At 51.2% G+C, this 14,391-nt stretch overlaps 2 protein-coding genes across 2 annotated transcripts in view; one reads left to right on the forward strand and one right to left on the reverse strand.

Moving 5' to 3' along the window:
• The window catches only part of Hvcn1 (hydrogen voltage gated channel 1), a 29,897-nt gene extending 17,118 nt beyond the window's left edge, over nt 1–12,779 (forward strand). The window contains exons 4-8 of the mRNA XM_076852350.2: nt 1,677–1,955; nt 6,061–6,165; nt 8,680–8,911; nt 10,527–10,639; nt 10,966–12,779. Of these exons, the coding sequence (XP_076708465.2) occupies nt 1,677–1,955; nt 6,061–6,165; nt 8,680–8,911; nt 10,527–10,639; nt 10,966–11,031 (795 nt within the window). The 3' untranslated portion in view covers nt 11,032–12,779. The remainder of the gene's footprint in view (nt 1–1,676; nt 1,956–6,060; nt 6,166–8,679; nt 8,912–10,526; nt 10,640–10,965) is intronic.
• Nucleotides 11,307–14,391, reverse strand: part of Tctn1 (tectonic family member 1) — a 30,141-nt gene continuing 27,056 nt past the window's right edge. Inside the window, exons 13-15 of the mRNA XM_076852227.2 lie at nt 12,974–13,099; nt 12,160–12,304; nt 11,307–11,390 (exon numbers count right to left, since the gene is read on the reverse strand). Of these exons, the coding sequence (XP_076708342.2) occupies nt 12,161–12,304; nt 12,974–13,099 (270 nt within the window). The 3' untranslated portion in view covers nt 11,307–11,390; nt 12,160. The remainder of the gene's footprint in view (nt 11,391–12,159; nt 12,305–12,973; nt 13,100–14,391) is intronic.

Here is a 14,391-nt window from a genome sequence, read left to right on the forward strand (position 1 = left end):
GTTCTTTCTTTTTGACTCCTGTATAGCATTCCATCTCATGAATAATGAAGAGACATTTTTCTACCGCCCAGATTATGGCAATGGATATTTGCAGTGAACGTTCTTGAACATGGTACCAACTTGAGCACATGTGGACAGGTTTCTCTTTGGACACTGGGAAGGGATGGAATCACTAGATGATTAAAATACAACTTAAGGGGCTGGGGCTGTAGCTCAGTGGTAAAACGCTTGCCTCACATGTGTGAGGCACTGGGTTTGATCCTCAGCACCACATAAAAATAAATAAAGATACTGTGTTTCATCTACAACTAAATAAATATTTGAAAACAAATTTTTTTTAAAGATACAACTTAACTTGCCCAGACAATGTCAATTGCTTCCCCAAATGAAGCTATTGGTGTCCATTCCTAACTTCAGGGTTCAAGAGACCCTGCTGCTTCACACCATCCCCAGCACTGGATATTAGAGATTTTGAAGATTCTTGCTAATCTCAGGAGTGAAAATATGTGTAACTGTTGCTTCCTTTCACATTTTCCTAAGTACTAGTGAGGTTGAGCCTCGCTGGGCCATTTGCATTTTCTCTTACCTGATCTGCCTGTTAATATCACTGCCCAGTCCTCTTCTTTTCGATTTATAAGATTTCTTCCTGTATTCTGAACTCTAAATCTTCGAGTGTTAAGTATATTGCAAATATTTACTCTCGTTCTGTGAGAAGTCTTAATTTTGCAGGGATGTGTGTTTGTGTGTACACATGTGCATGTCATATGAAAGCTTTTGGTTTGGATGCAGTAGCATCTATTTTACATTTTTTGTGTATGTATACAAACTTTCCTATGCTGAGGCCATGAAGATACCTGCCTGTATTTCTCCTGATACCTTAAGTTTTGTTTTAACATATGCATGTTAATGTTAAGGCATCTGAAACTTATTCTGTGTGTGGCATGAGGTAGGGACTGGATTTTTTTTCCCCCCTAATGGTGAAGTCAGATGTCCTAATTTTTCTAATCTGTTCCTAGTGGTGTGGATTGTTACCACCTCACCTCCAAGTTCCCACAGGGACATGGGTCTCTTTGGACTCTCTTTCCCTGTTCTACTTGTCATATCACCTATTCTTGTACTCATACCTATGAGTGATATTACTTGGTAAAAATGTTGATCTCTGGTAGGATAAGATGGGTAAAGTAAAGGGATAGAATACCTGCTTTTCTTTGAAGTTCTCCCTCTTTAAACAACTGTCAGTGTAGTTAAAACAGCACTGGATGAAGTCCCTGTCCAGGACGGATCTGTGGCATGGAGGCGAGTGTACCCCAACTTCTCTGTGAGACTCTGGGTGTTTTACTGGTCGCCCTCTCCTCCCCACACCCTGTGCTCACCTCCCGTGAGGTCTGAACTACAGGGCGGCTCTTCCGGGCCTGGGGCTGCTGTGGGTATTTTGTGACTGGGCCGTAGTAATTCCGCTGGTTCCTGCCGGCCTGACCGCAGGGACAGGTCTGGCGGGGTCTGGGGTTTCCTGTTGCCTCACCCTCACCGACACTGAGCCCCTGGATTCTAAAAATAAAAGCACCAGAAACCACTGAGACCTCGTGTAGCTGTGCTCAGGGTGCTCTGAGCGCTCGGGGCCACCTGGGCCTGCTCCCCTCAGCCCTGCCTGAGCTCTGCTTTGTCCCGTCCTCCAGGTCGTTCCCCGCAGGGCCACACGCAGGACTCCTGCAGAGAGGATGAGCAAGTTCCTGAGGCATTTCACCGTGGTCGGGGACGACTACCATACCTGGAACATCAACTACAAGAAATGGGAGAACGAGGAGGAGGATGAGGAGGAGGAGCCGCCGCCCGTGCCAGCCTCAGGCGAGGAGGGTGGTGCGGGGGATGCTGAGGCTGCGCCCAGGTCAGCACCCAGGCCTGCCCGCGACTTCAGGAGCATATTGAGGAAGCTCTTCAGCTCCCACAGATTTCAGGTAGGAGGGGCAAAGGTCCAGAGGCCCCAGGCAGGGAAGGGCCTCCTGTGGAAGTCACCAGGCCTGCAGGGAGGGACCCACCTCTGCCACTCCACTGCTCCTTCACAGATGCCCACCACGTGCCAGGAGCCCCGGGCTTACTGGGGTGCCATGGGCCCATCCCATGTTGTCAGGAGGAAATAATCCTCATCATCAGCAGGTGAATGGATAAACAAAATGTGGTCTACCCTCTATCCGAACTACAGGCCACAGTTGAGCCCTGGGCGGGAATGAGGCTCTAACTCATGACACAAGGACCATCCTTAAGGCCACGTCAAAGAGCCAGCGCTCCAGGCCACGAGGTGTACAAAGCCATTGATAGGAAGCATCCAGAAGAGACAGATCCAGGTAGACAGAAAGCAAGTTGGTAGTGCTCAGGTGAGGGGGCAGGAGAGGGGAGTGGCTGCTGGGTGACAGGGGCAATAGCGATATCAGGAGCTAGTGAGTGGCCAGCTGCACCTTTGGGACATACCTAACTTTGCCAAGCTACTCCAATTTAAAAATGATCACTATAGCAATTTTTACACACACACACTCGCGCGCACACACACACACACACACACATACACACACACACACAGCGAGTTAGACGGTAATCATTGGGGGCAGAAAAAAAATTCATCTGCGAATTCAGCAAACAGTATGATTGATCTTGAGCAAGGCCGAAAAGGGGCCCTGCCTCCCAGGGCTCGAGACCCTCACCCTCAGCGTGTCTTCTTGTGAAGTGAGGCCAAGAGTGTCTGCCAGGCTTGAAACCATGGCTGCTCTCCCGATGGGGCCATGTGGAGATGGGGAGGCCTGGGCCTCAAAGAAGAGCAGCGGGAACTGAGCTTTATGGGGTCACAAGGACATTTTGATTTTGAAGGTCAAATGCAGGTTGAGTCTGCTCAGGACCCCACCCTCTGCCCTGAGGGGGGCAGGCTGGTGTCTGGAAGCACATTCTGGGTCCTGGGAGAAAGTGGGAGTTCAGAGACATCAGGGAAGCTCACAGCTCCTTGAAGGTCCAGGTCCCAAGGGAAGCATTTTGGGGACACTACCACAGACGTCCTCCCTGGAGCCCTGTCCCTATGGAAGCAGAGAAGCAGGCAGCCCTGGCCTCTGCCATCACCCACCTTGTTCTAGAGTAAAACAGAAACAAACAGCTTGGTCTTTATCTGATCCATTCTTGGGTGGCTCACAGAAGGGAAGCCACCCAGCGCCTGCTGCTCCTCAGCTCTGCTCTGTGGCTGTGACGGGAACAGAAACATGGTATTAACTTGTTGGGGTTGAAATTCCAAACCCTCAATTTCAGGAGCTGAAGGAAGAAGCCAGCTTCCTTCCAGCTGCAAGGGGAGCCCTGGAGCCCTGGACCACCCCCTCAGGATGTTCCCTGCCTCCTGAATGGACCACTGGTCCACTCAGCCTGCTGGGGATCAGGACTAACACCCGGAGCCAGGACCTCCACAGACACTATTGGGGAAAAGCCAACTGATAACTGTCACAAAATAAATCAAGATGTTTATTCAGTCATGTGACAGTTATTTAAAGAGCATCCACTGAATACAGCAGTGAACTTATCCCTGCCCTCACTGAAGAGGACCTGAGAGTCTGCAGACAGACAAGAATCACAGGGATAATAAGCCCAGGTAGAAGCCCCCCGACAGGGGACAGAAGGGTCTCTGAGCAATCTTGGGAGGCCCAGGGCCTGATGGAGGACTGGGAATCAAAGGAGGTAACGTGTCCCCCAACATTGGAGGGCTGAGCAGGAATGAGCCCTGTGGATAGAAGGGGGATGCTTTCCAAGTACAGGGGCCGTTTTTGCCAAGGGCACAAGCAGGGAAAGAGCCAAGTGCCTTGGAGGGGTTGCCAGGAGGCGGTGACTCACGTGGTGAGCAGTGACCCTGCAGCAGCAAGAGGGGCGTGGCAGGCAGAGGGTTCTCTACAGGGTTGGGGCGTAAACTCATCAGATGGGGAGAGGGGCTGTGGTGGGACAGGGTAGCCAGATAGGAGTAGGGGACAGGAAATCAGGGGTGTTGCTCTCTGATGGTAGCATGCAAGAAGGTTCTGGAATCCTTTTCTTGGGTGGTTTGAGGTGGCCAAGGTGAGATGACAGCTACTGCTGTCCCTTCTCTCATGGGGTAGCTCACCCAGGAGAGAAGGTGGGTGGACCATGTCTCTGTGGAAGCCACCATGGGCAGTGCCCGGAGTGGGGAGCGTTGCTCTTACTCCTGCCTGTGGGCGGGAGAACTCTGCCCTGCACTCTCCTCTGTCCCACGACACACTCCCCAGTCACCTGGGGGCAGAAGAGGTGGCCAACTCCGCTTTCTCAGATTTGAAGCGCCAGCTCATGGAGACTCTATAGCACTGGGAGGTGCTGCTGTGGGGACCTGGGACAGCCACAGGCCTGGCCTGGCCCAGTCCTGCAGGGGAGGGTTGGGGATTAAGGGCTTCTCCAGATTCTCTGCATTTTTCTCTGTGACTCGGCTTCTTCCAGACAGTGCTGCCTGGTGAGCGGCAGATTGAGGGTTCACAGGAGCCAGGATTGGGGTCCAGGCATTATGGTTTTCTTGGTCTTGAATCTTTCTCTCACTTTTGTTTCTGCTTTTTATAAACTCAGGTGAGATTCATATGAAATCAATCATTTTGAAGTAATTCTGTGGTGTTTTTAGTATTGTCAGTGTTATGTAGCCCACCACTCTCTAGTTCCAGAACGTTCTTATCAACCCTCCAAAGAGACCCTGTTCTTATTGAGCCATCACTTCCCAGTCTCCCCAAGGCCTTCTGTCTGTGCTGTCCCTCTGGACGTGCCTGTCTGGACACTGTGTGGAAGGAGGCATACGATGTGTAGTCTGGCCCCTTCACATGGCATGATATAGCACGTGCGGCCCTTCATTCCATTTTAGGGCTGAATACTGGATCTTAGGTCTAAATATCTGTGCCTGGCTTTTTTTTTTTTTTTTTTTTTTTTAAGACTATAAGAACTCTCAGATCCCGTTGGTTCTAAAATAAAACCAAAGATTAAAAAAAAAGAAAAGAAAGAAAGAAAAAGAAAATACCCGAGGCTTGAATCTTTACTAAGCTGCTGAATTTGGATGTGTGTGGAAACTTCCTTGCAGAGCCATTTGCCACGTCATCAAGACATCATCAGACACTTTACTGCAACAACTAACTACAGGTGGAAATGGCCAAAAAGTTAAACAGTCCCTTCTTCATAGGCTCCAACTTGTTGAATTTCAACGTGAAACTGCCAGTTTACAGCAGATTACGTTTTAGAGGTCAAAATCAATGGATCTAACAGCGTGAGAGGCGAGGCCTGAGGTCTGGAATTTCTGAGGAAAGAGGGGTATCACACGGGGTCCCTTGGGGCTCCCCCACTGCTGCCATTTCCACAGACCATGGACTGTCAGAACTCTGTCAATGTACCCCTGCCATTAGTGGCCTCACCAGCAGCATCCCTGCTGCCATCAATGAGACAACCTCTCGCTCTGGCACCCACTGACCCTCTGTAGCAAGTCACAGAGCCCCACTCTGCCACTCAGCTTTTCCCAATTGTCCAGGAAACCCAGGCCTGCTCTCTGTCCCCGACAAGCAGGAGCTGGTTTCTGTGTATAGTGGCATCACTGTCACCTGAAGAGTAGGCAGCCCCTGGAGTCCCCCCTTCCAGATCCCAGAGCCCTGAGGCAGGATGTGTCAGATAACTTCTCCATTATCGGTTCTGTGCACCCTGTGGCGACAGCAATCCCCAAAAATAGAAAAATATAACTTTTAAAAAATGTTTGCCATCTGGGAAGTGGAACTTGGTCTGAGCCAGCGCAGGGAAAAGGTGAAAGAGCAAGGAAGAGCCTGGTGTCGTCGAGGGGCAGTGAGTCAGCAGCAGAGAGAGGTTGGGGGGAGAGGTGGTGGGCAGGCGGCAGCTTGTGACCCTGGGGACCTGCCCCTGCAGGCTCCCTCCAGGAAGGTATTGGCAGTGGCTCTCCCTCCTCGGCACCTGTACCTGGTGGTCTCACTGATGTTTCCAGGCAGCTCCTAAGGGCAGGAGGAGGGCCCTGTTTCAGGCTCACACTTTCTGTCCTCCCACTACCCGCAGGTCGTCATCATCTGCCTGGTCATTCTGGACGCTCTCCTGGTGCTCGCTGAGCTCATTCTGGACCTGAAGATCATCGAGCCTGACAAGAACAACTATGCGCCCCAGGTAGCTTGTCCCCACTCTCTGGGGTGCTCCTGATGTGGGTCACTTCTGTTATCTGCACTGGGGGCAGAGGGGGTGGCTACCACCCAGCTTGGAGCCACAGGGCTTGCTGGGAAGTAGTTTGGGTGTTTTAGTCAATGGCTGGAGAAGAGGCCTGCCTTTCCGAATTTGAGAGAGAAGCATTTAGTACCAGGAGGAAGCTCATTTCACTGAAGCTCGCCAGAGCCAGTCACTGGTTGCAGGCCTATGTAATCAGGGACATGAGGCACGTTCCCCTCCCGGGGGCAGGAGTGTCTTTCTCCTCCTGTCTTCTGTTGGTGTTTTCCTGGTCCCTTCAGTGACATCCACTAAAGGCTGAGCCCGACCCAGATGTTCACCCAACAGGCAGTGGAAACACAGGAGGAAATCCAAGCCTCAGAGGCATCTCCCCCATGTGCTTTGTGGGGGAAAAATGGAATCGCTATTAAATGCCTATCTTTATAAATGGTAAAAGGGCAGAGGCAACCCCGTTCTGTTGTCACCTATGCTGGCCTGGTCTGCAAGGAAGGAGGAGTACCTTTTTTTTTTTTTAATATTTATTTTTTGGTTTTAGGTGGAACAATATCTTTATTTAAAAAAAATATTTATTTTTTAGTTTTAGGTGGATACAATATCTTCATTTTATTTTTATGTGGTGCTGAGGATCAAACCCAGTGCCTCCCGCATGCCAGACGAGCGGGCTACTACTGAGCCATATCTCCAGCCCAAGGAGTACCTTCTCTCGCCCACTTTCTGGCTTTTGTTTTTGGGTTTTTTTGATTTTGTTTGTTTTTGTGCCAGGGATTGAAGTCAGGGGCACTGAACCACTGAGCCACATCCCAGCCTTTTAAAAAATATTTTATTTAGAGACAGAGTCTCTTTGAGTTGCCTAGCACCTTGCTTTTGCTGAGGCTGGCTTTGAACTGGAGATCCTCCTGCCTCAGCCTCCCAAGGTGATGGGATCACAAGCGTGCACCACCTTGCCCAGTTCTCCCACTTTCTTAATAGGATCAATAACATATCTGCCATACTGTCTTTTTCCAAAACTTTTTAATTATGAAAAATGGCCAATACGCAATTTCCTTCATCAGTATACATCCACACGGGCACAGGTATTTCTGCATGGCCATTTGAAAATAAGTCACAGATGTAGCGACACTTCCCCCTTGAACACTTCAACAGTGTAGGAATAAGGTCTTTCACCTGCAGAACTGTCAGACCCAATTCAGTGGTCAGCAGATATATCATTACCACTTTGAATCTCCTCACTTGTCCCAAGATGTCCTCTGTAACATAGAGCCAGCACTCAGCCTTCTCCCCTCCTCATGATACTGACTTTTTGAATTGTCCAGTCAGTTGTCCTGTAGGCTGTCAGAGGTTCTAGGTTAGTCTGGATAAATCCGGACAAAGAGACCCATTAGTTGGTTCCCTAGGTCCAGAGGCTCCGTCAGCAAGTGTTCTCCGTGCGTGGGACACGTTCTTTATATGGCGCCTTCAGGAGTTCCACATAAAGCTGGGTCTCCCACTCAGCGATACTCAGCTAGATCTTTCAATTTAGGCAGCAAATGCTGGACCATACTACTGTCCAGGGACATGTGTCCCTTTGCAGTTATAAATAGCCTGCCTAGTGATACTTTGGTACGACACAAATGTCCCCTTCCCTAGAGGCATGACCCTTGCCTGAGCAGTGAACACTGAGGGGTACAGAATGTGATTTTCTGGTTCCTTCTCTCCCCCACCCTTAGTAATGGCCACCCTTCCATAACCAGGCGCTGTCTTTGAAGCCTGTGTGCCTGCCCCGGCGTGGACCTGAGATTTTTATTTTTTATTCGGTGTGTTAGTCAATCTCAGTCAGCCTTTCTGATGTTCAAATTGTCCCAAATTTGGCCGCTGTGAGCCTCTTCAGGCTGACTACTGTGTCCTTTTGACATGATGCCCTTAAGCCTGTGCATGTCCTTCCTGGCACACGGAACCCAGCTCACTTACTATGTCCTCTGCTCCAGAGCCAGAGGTTGTTTCCCTAGCAAGGTGTTCATAACTGAGATCTGGGGACCCTCTTCACTTGCCCCCACCGTGGTGGTCTTTCCCAGTGGGCACATGTGGGTGGCTCTGCCCAGGCCCTAAGAGTGGAGCAGGATGTCTATGGAGTGCCATGAGAACTTGCTGAGTGGTTCCAATGACGCTGACATTGTTCACAGACAAGGCAAAGATCGCAGGTCTGCGAACCACTGCTGTAAACACCCCATGACATGTCGTTGAGCACGCCCAAGCTTTGCCCTGGGGTGTGTTCCTAGCGGTGGGGCTGCCAGGCTGCAGGGGCGGGGGGTGGGGGTGAACTCTGAATTCTGGCATTGCCCACCTGCCATGCTAGTGACCCTCAGCACAGCACCTGGGCTGGGAATTCTCCCTCTGGTAACTAGCAGGGGTACTCAAGGTCAGTCTCTGTGACCTGCCCTGTGACCAGTGGCACCCCTGACCGTGGCTCTTCCTCCCCTCCAGGTGTTCCACTACATGAGCATTGCCATCTTGTTCTTCTTTATGATGGAGATTTTCTTTAAAATCTTCGTCTTCCGCCTGGAATTCTTTCACCACAAGTTTGAGATCCTGGATGCTGTCGTGGTGGTGGTCTCCTTCATCCTCGACATAGTCCTCCTGTTCCGGGAGCATGAGTTTGAGGCTCTGGGCCTGTTGATCCTGCTCCGGCTATGGCGGGTGGCCCGGATCATCAATGGTAGGTACCCAGCACTCTTGGGTTTCAGAGGGCACAGGACAGAGGGTGCCAAGGCCAGCTGTTTAGTCACCCCAGGAGCCTGAGCTCACATACACATAGTCTCCGTCACAGCCACTGCCTCCTCCCAGAAGTCCAGAAAAACATGGGGCAGGATGTGACTTGGCCACTGACTGCCACCTCTGAGGCCAGAGTGAGACCAGGACACCTGCTCTGGGAACCACCTCTCTCCTTTGGGCTGTTTTCATGATTATCAAAAGATATTAGGACTACAACTCAGTTGGCAGAGTGCTTGCCTCGGATGCACAAGGCCCTGGGTCCAATCCCCAGCACCACACACAAAAAAAACGTTCATGGATATCCATGGAACTGGGCATGATGGCACATACCTGTAATCCCAGCAGCTCAGGAGGCTGAGGCAGAAGGAACATGAGTTCAAAGTCAGCCTCAGCAAAAGCGAGGTGCTAAGCAACTCAGTGAGACCCTGTCTCTAAATAAAATACAAACTAGGGCTGGGGATGTGGCTCAGTGGCCCCCAAGTTCAACGGTACCACCCCAAAAGATTGATTCATGGAAAGGGTTAGGCTAAGGCCCAGGGAATCTCGGTTCTAAACTGGGTGTCTCCTAAGAGGAGCCTACCCCAGCCAGGACACCCAGGAGGCACCATCCAGCAGGAATGCAGGAATTGAGCTCTGAGGAGGTCACAGGATGTGGTAGCCTCTGAGTGGTGTTGATGACCCACCAGAGACCCAGAGACGGGCTCTGGGAGCTCAAAGAGCCGCTCTGTGCCTGTCTGGAGAAGAGCCCTCTCCCCGCAAACCCTGTGCACAGGAGTTCCAGGCCAAGGGATTTTACGTGGAGAGTGACCACAGCTGGCCGATTGCTTAATGGCCTGCCTGTATACCTGCCGCAGTGGTCACCTTCTGACCTTTTTAAAACAGTCTGCAGCAGAAGGCCTGATAAGCTTGGGCGCAGGTCTACCTCGGAAGCCCTCCAGGTGTCCAGCCAGGGTTTGGGAATCCCTGAACGGATGGGCCGTGGTTCAGGGCGCTAAGGGAGGGACAGGGCCTCTGCGTGGAGCCGCTTCCCTTGGTGGCCTGGTGAGTCCTGTATGGCCGCAGCCCCCTGAGCTCCAGCAGGACCTGCAGGGAAACTGGCTGCAGCAGATGTGGGCGGGGTGGGGGCGGCTGGTCACCAGCAAGTGTAGATTTAGCGTTGAGAGCAAAGCTGGGGAAGGACAGAGCCTGGATTCTGTCCAGGGGCAGAGTGGAGGCTCGGTCATCACTGCTTCTGCTGAGGGTTGACCATGAGTGTGGCCAGCCTGGGGCTCCTATGGCATGTCAGCACCCACTGCCATGGACCAGGGCCACTGTCCTGGACAGGTTCTGGGTTAAGGAGCTTCACGGTTATGGCTATTTTAAAAGAGCTCTCAGCCACATGAGCCGAGGAGACACCACACACCTGGACACAGAGGCTCCCAAGGGAATACCCGGCCCTCCTAGTTCGGAGGCCACTCTGTGATGACTGCCACTGTCATTCTTCCCAACTCTATACACATAGAAATCACTTCTCCACCCCCCACTGGTTAAACTAGAATCCTGTGACTCCCCATTTTCAGGGATAATCATCTCGGTCAAGACACGTTCAGAACGGCAGCTCTTAAGGTTAAAACAGATGAATATTCAGCTGGTTGCCAAAATCCAACACCTTGAATTTAGCTGCTCTGAGAAGGTAAGACCTGGGGACAACATCCACTTGCAGTTCCCACCTCAGCATGATGCTTCTGCTCCTGGGGGGCCTGGGCCGGGGGCGCCCTTCCCTCGCGAGTTCCCATCCTTTCAGATTCGGCTCGGCCACCCCTGCCCTGAGCCACCCACTTGCTGCTGTCACTGCTGCAGCTTGGGGACCCTCCCGACTCTGGCAGTTGCCTCAGTAGCCTGAATTCCACAAGGAGTGTAGCTCCCATTCGTATCTGTGTCCCTGGGCCCGGGGCTCACTGGCTCTTTGTCACATCCCTACAAAGGCTCAGAAAGTCCCTCTGTCTGCTTTTGCAACAGGAACAAGAAATTGAAAGACTCAACAAGCTCCTGAGGCAGCACGGGCTTCTCAGCGAGGTTAATTAGACTCCCCCAGCCCGGCCCCAGAGAGGACCCTGCCTCCCTGGGCTGGCCGTGCCCAAGAGTGACCACCTTGCCGGGTCACGTGGTGAGGGGCTTGGGTCAATGCCTCACCCATGGGTCCCACCGGGGCTGTGTTGGACACAACCACAGGAGGCGATTCTTCCTCGGTATGACCCAAGAGCTGCCACCCTGCCACGCACAGCAGCCAGATCAGACTGTTTCCTCATGTTGGACACTGCACTCTTGGCTTAAATATGACATGCTCGCTGGATGATGACTAGTTGTATATAAAATTTAATCTCATCTAATGTACAGTTTTCAAATTTCACATGATTATGCTGGGACCCGTACGTCCTTTCACTCTGAAAGAAAAAGAAAAGCAGCCGCCTTAGCCTCCAGTCCATCCTAGAAAGACCCTTTTTATTCCCATGCTGTTCTAGAGTCTTCTGCTGTCACCACGGGGATGTCATTCCAGGTACCAGGACCCTCCTCTGCGGTATCCAGCATTCTGCCACCTGACAGCACGGTTCTCAATGACCTACAATTAATGTATAGAATAACCTCTCCCCTGAGCTGCAGCCCCGGGGCCTCCCACGCAACCCACCAGCTGGAGAGCCAGCTCTGGCAGGGCCTGGTGCAGGGTGGCAATTAGACCCAAGGCTGCCCTGTAATTCACATGATCTCTTAAGAGGTCCCTCGTGAGGCTCTGCACCCTACTTGCATGATTTTATACAGTATCTTGCTATTTTTGTACTTAGCTTGATAGGACTTGAAAGAAAACCTGAGCTAGAAACAATGAACATTTTAAAAATAACTCTCATTAAAGCAGGGCTGGATGAACTGGAGAGACCCCGAGTGGGCTGCTGCAAGGGCTGTTTTTTCACCACCCCCAAGTCCACTTCCATCTATGACCAACTCTAAATCCAACCCAAGCAGAATGAAACTTCCAGAAGGGGACAAGAAAGCTAGAAGCTGGTCCGGGGCAGCGAGTTGGTGCGGGGGCAACACCAAGGCGTGGGAGGCATGAGGAAGTGGGACGCCTCTGAGGGACTTGCGGCCCCAAGTGCACACGTTCCAGAGGAGAAGACCTCAGACCGAGGTGGGGCTCGGTTTCCTCCAGGGACCACTTACGTCAAGCAAATGGGAAGAAGAAGTTAAAGGGCAGCCTGGCGTTGATGGCTGGCCGCGCTCTGAAGCCCGCCTCTGCAGGTGCAGACACAGCCGCAAAAGTAACCGCAGTGGAAATGAGAACCATCCTTTCATTTCCGGCGCTGGTCTGTAATAGAGTCAGAAGCAAGACCCCCCTCCAGTGTGTGGCCAGGACAAAACGAGACCCCTTTCCTCCTCTTCCTCACGCCATGACTCCTGTCAGTTCATGAAGATGACAGGTTCACTGGGGTCCCTCGGCCACTGCCTCGGCTGACAGGCAGAGTTTACCCCGGCTGTCCTCACCTGACACACCACGATCAACAATCCATTTTCATACGGGTTTTAAAGATTAAATCTAGGGGCTGGGGTTGTGGCTCAAGTGGTAGCACGCTCGCCTGGCATGCATGAGGCACTGGGTTCCATCCTCAGCACCACAGAAAAATAAAGATATTGTGTCCACCTTAAAAATAATAATTATGTATAAAAAAAGATTAAATCTAAACAAGACTGTTAATGTAAATAAAACCTTTGTCAGTGGGTTTCTCCCTCTAAGTAAATAACCACAGCAAAATTGTTTTAACAATCCAGATTGTTTAAAAGCTAATCTCTTTACCAAGTAATAAATGTTACCTGTCATACTTGAGTTTTGTCTGGATTTGTCTTAAACTCTCTTCTGTTGTGTCCTGTTTTGCAGGGCTGGGCATCACAGCCAGGGCCTCCCGCATGCTAGGCAAGGGCTTAACCACTGAGCTACACCCCAGACCCAACCTGCACCTTTAAACTCCATCAGGCCTACCTCAGGAAAGGAGGAGGAGATGAGATTTGCAGTTACGTTGACTATTCTGGCCTGTGGGTTCAGGAGGGACCCGTACTTAGTCCACTTCACCTCTATAACCAAAGCCACTGGAAGCTGGCAGGAATCCTGCAAAACAGCTCCATTAATCAATCTGAATATTACACAACTCCAAGTCAAACTTAATCTGCAGTTCAGAGTTTTAATTACAAAATGTCCCACATATTACAAAATGTTCTGAACAAGAGAATAGACTCTAGAAGTTCAGATAAAAACAGCTTTGAAGAGCACATATTATTAAAGTACTCCATGCTCCAAAAATAGCGTAACACCTCCATCACCTCTGCATCCCTGCTGGTTCTGGAGAGGCCAGCAGCGCTGGGAGTTGTGGCCATCTTGCTCCTCAGTGGTGGGACATTCAGGGACTTAAGGGCATCTATATCTACCTCAGAATGTGGGAGAGAAATAGCCAGAGGAGAGGAGGAAGGGGGAGACCATGAAGCTCCATTGCACAGCATGTTAAATGCACCGAGAGGCTACTTGGGAGACTATGGCAGGCGGATCAAGAGTTCAAGGCCAGCCTGGGCAACTTAGCGAAGGCCCGTCTCAAAATAAAAAGGGCTGGGAGAGATAATAGGTACCAGGCCCTGGGGTTGACCCCAGAACAGGGGGTTGGGAAAGGAGAGGAAATGTGAGAATTATTCTTATTTACTTAACTCCATCATTAGCAATTAAGATGTGACATTGGGTACCCAGGCAGTGTGTGTTGTCAAAGATATTAGCAACACATCTTCTGCACTGAGAGCATGGGGGCCACAGTCCAGATGCCCTGGCCCAGGCTGGAGGCTGCCTCTGCCCCAGGACCTTTGCTTGGTCAGCCCCAAAAGAAAAAGGGGCAAGTGGGCCTGCCAGATCTTTCTCCTGCCTTTAAAGTCTTTTCAGTTGGAAAATCTGATAACTATGGAAGCTGCCTGAGGAGTAGATGGGGATCCCACTGTGTTATGCTACTTTCCTGTGTGTTGGAGATTTTTCCATGATAAAAACATATTTCTAACTGCATCTCTCAGGGCATGGAGAGCTACAAGCCTGCTGAATTTGGTACCTGCTGTAAGTCCTGAATGGAATTCCTTAGCTTGGAATTGCCTTTTAGAAACCCTGCCGTCCTCACTGACATTCTGCTCTGAGGAGACGCCGCAGCGGTCGCCACTGGTGTGAACCAAGCTTGGCAGGGACCCCAGCTCCTTCCACTTGTTTTCCTGCTTAGTTGGTATAATGTGCCCCAGCCCAGCTGAAAGCTCAGGACCCACACAGCCCCAGGCAGGGCTGCTTCCCCACGCATGGCTGCCTCTGCTCCCAGCCAGGGTCTTCCCACTGGAGGGGCAGTAATAACTGGGTGTCTACACCCAGCACCAAGAAGCCAG

This window comes from Callospermophilus lateralis, chromosome 1 (assembly GCF_048772815.1).
Source record: "Callospermophilus lateralis isolate mCalLat2 chromosome 1, mCalLat2.hap1, whole genome shotgun sequence".
Classification (NCBI taxonomy): domain Eukaryota; kingdom Metazoa; phylum Chordata; class Mammalia; order Rodentia; family Sciuridae; genus Callospermophilus; species Callospermophilus lateralis.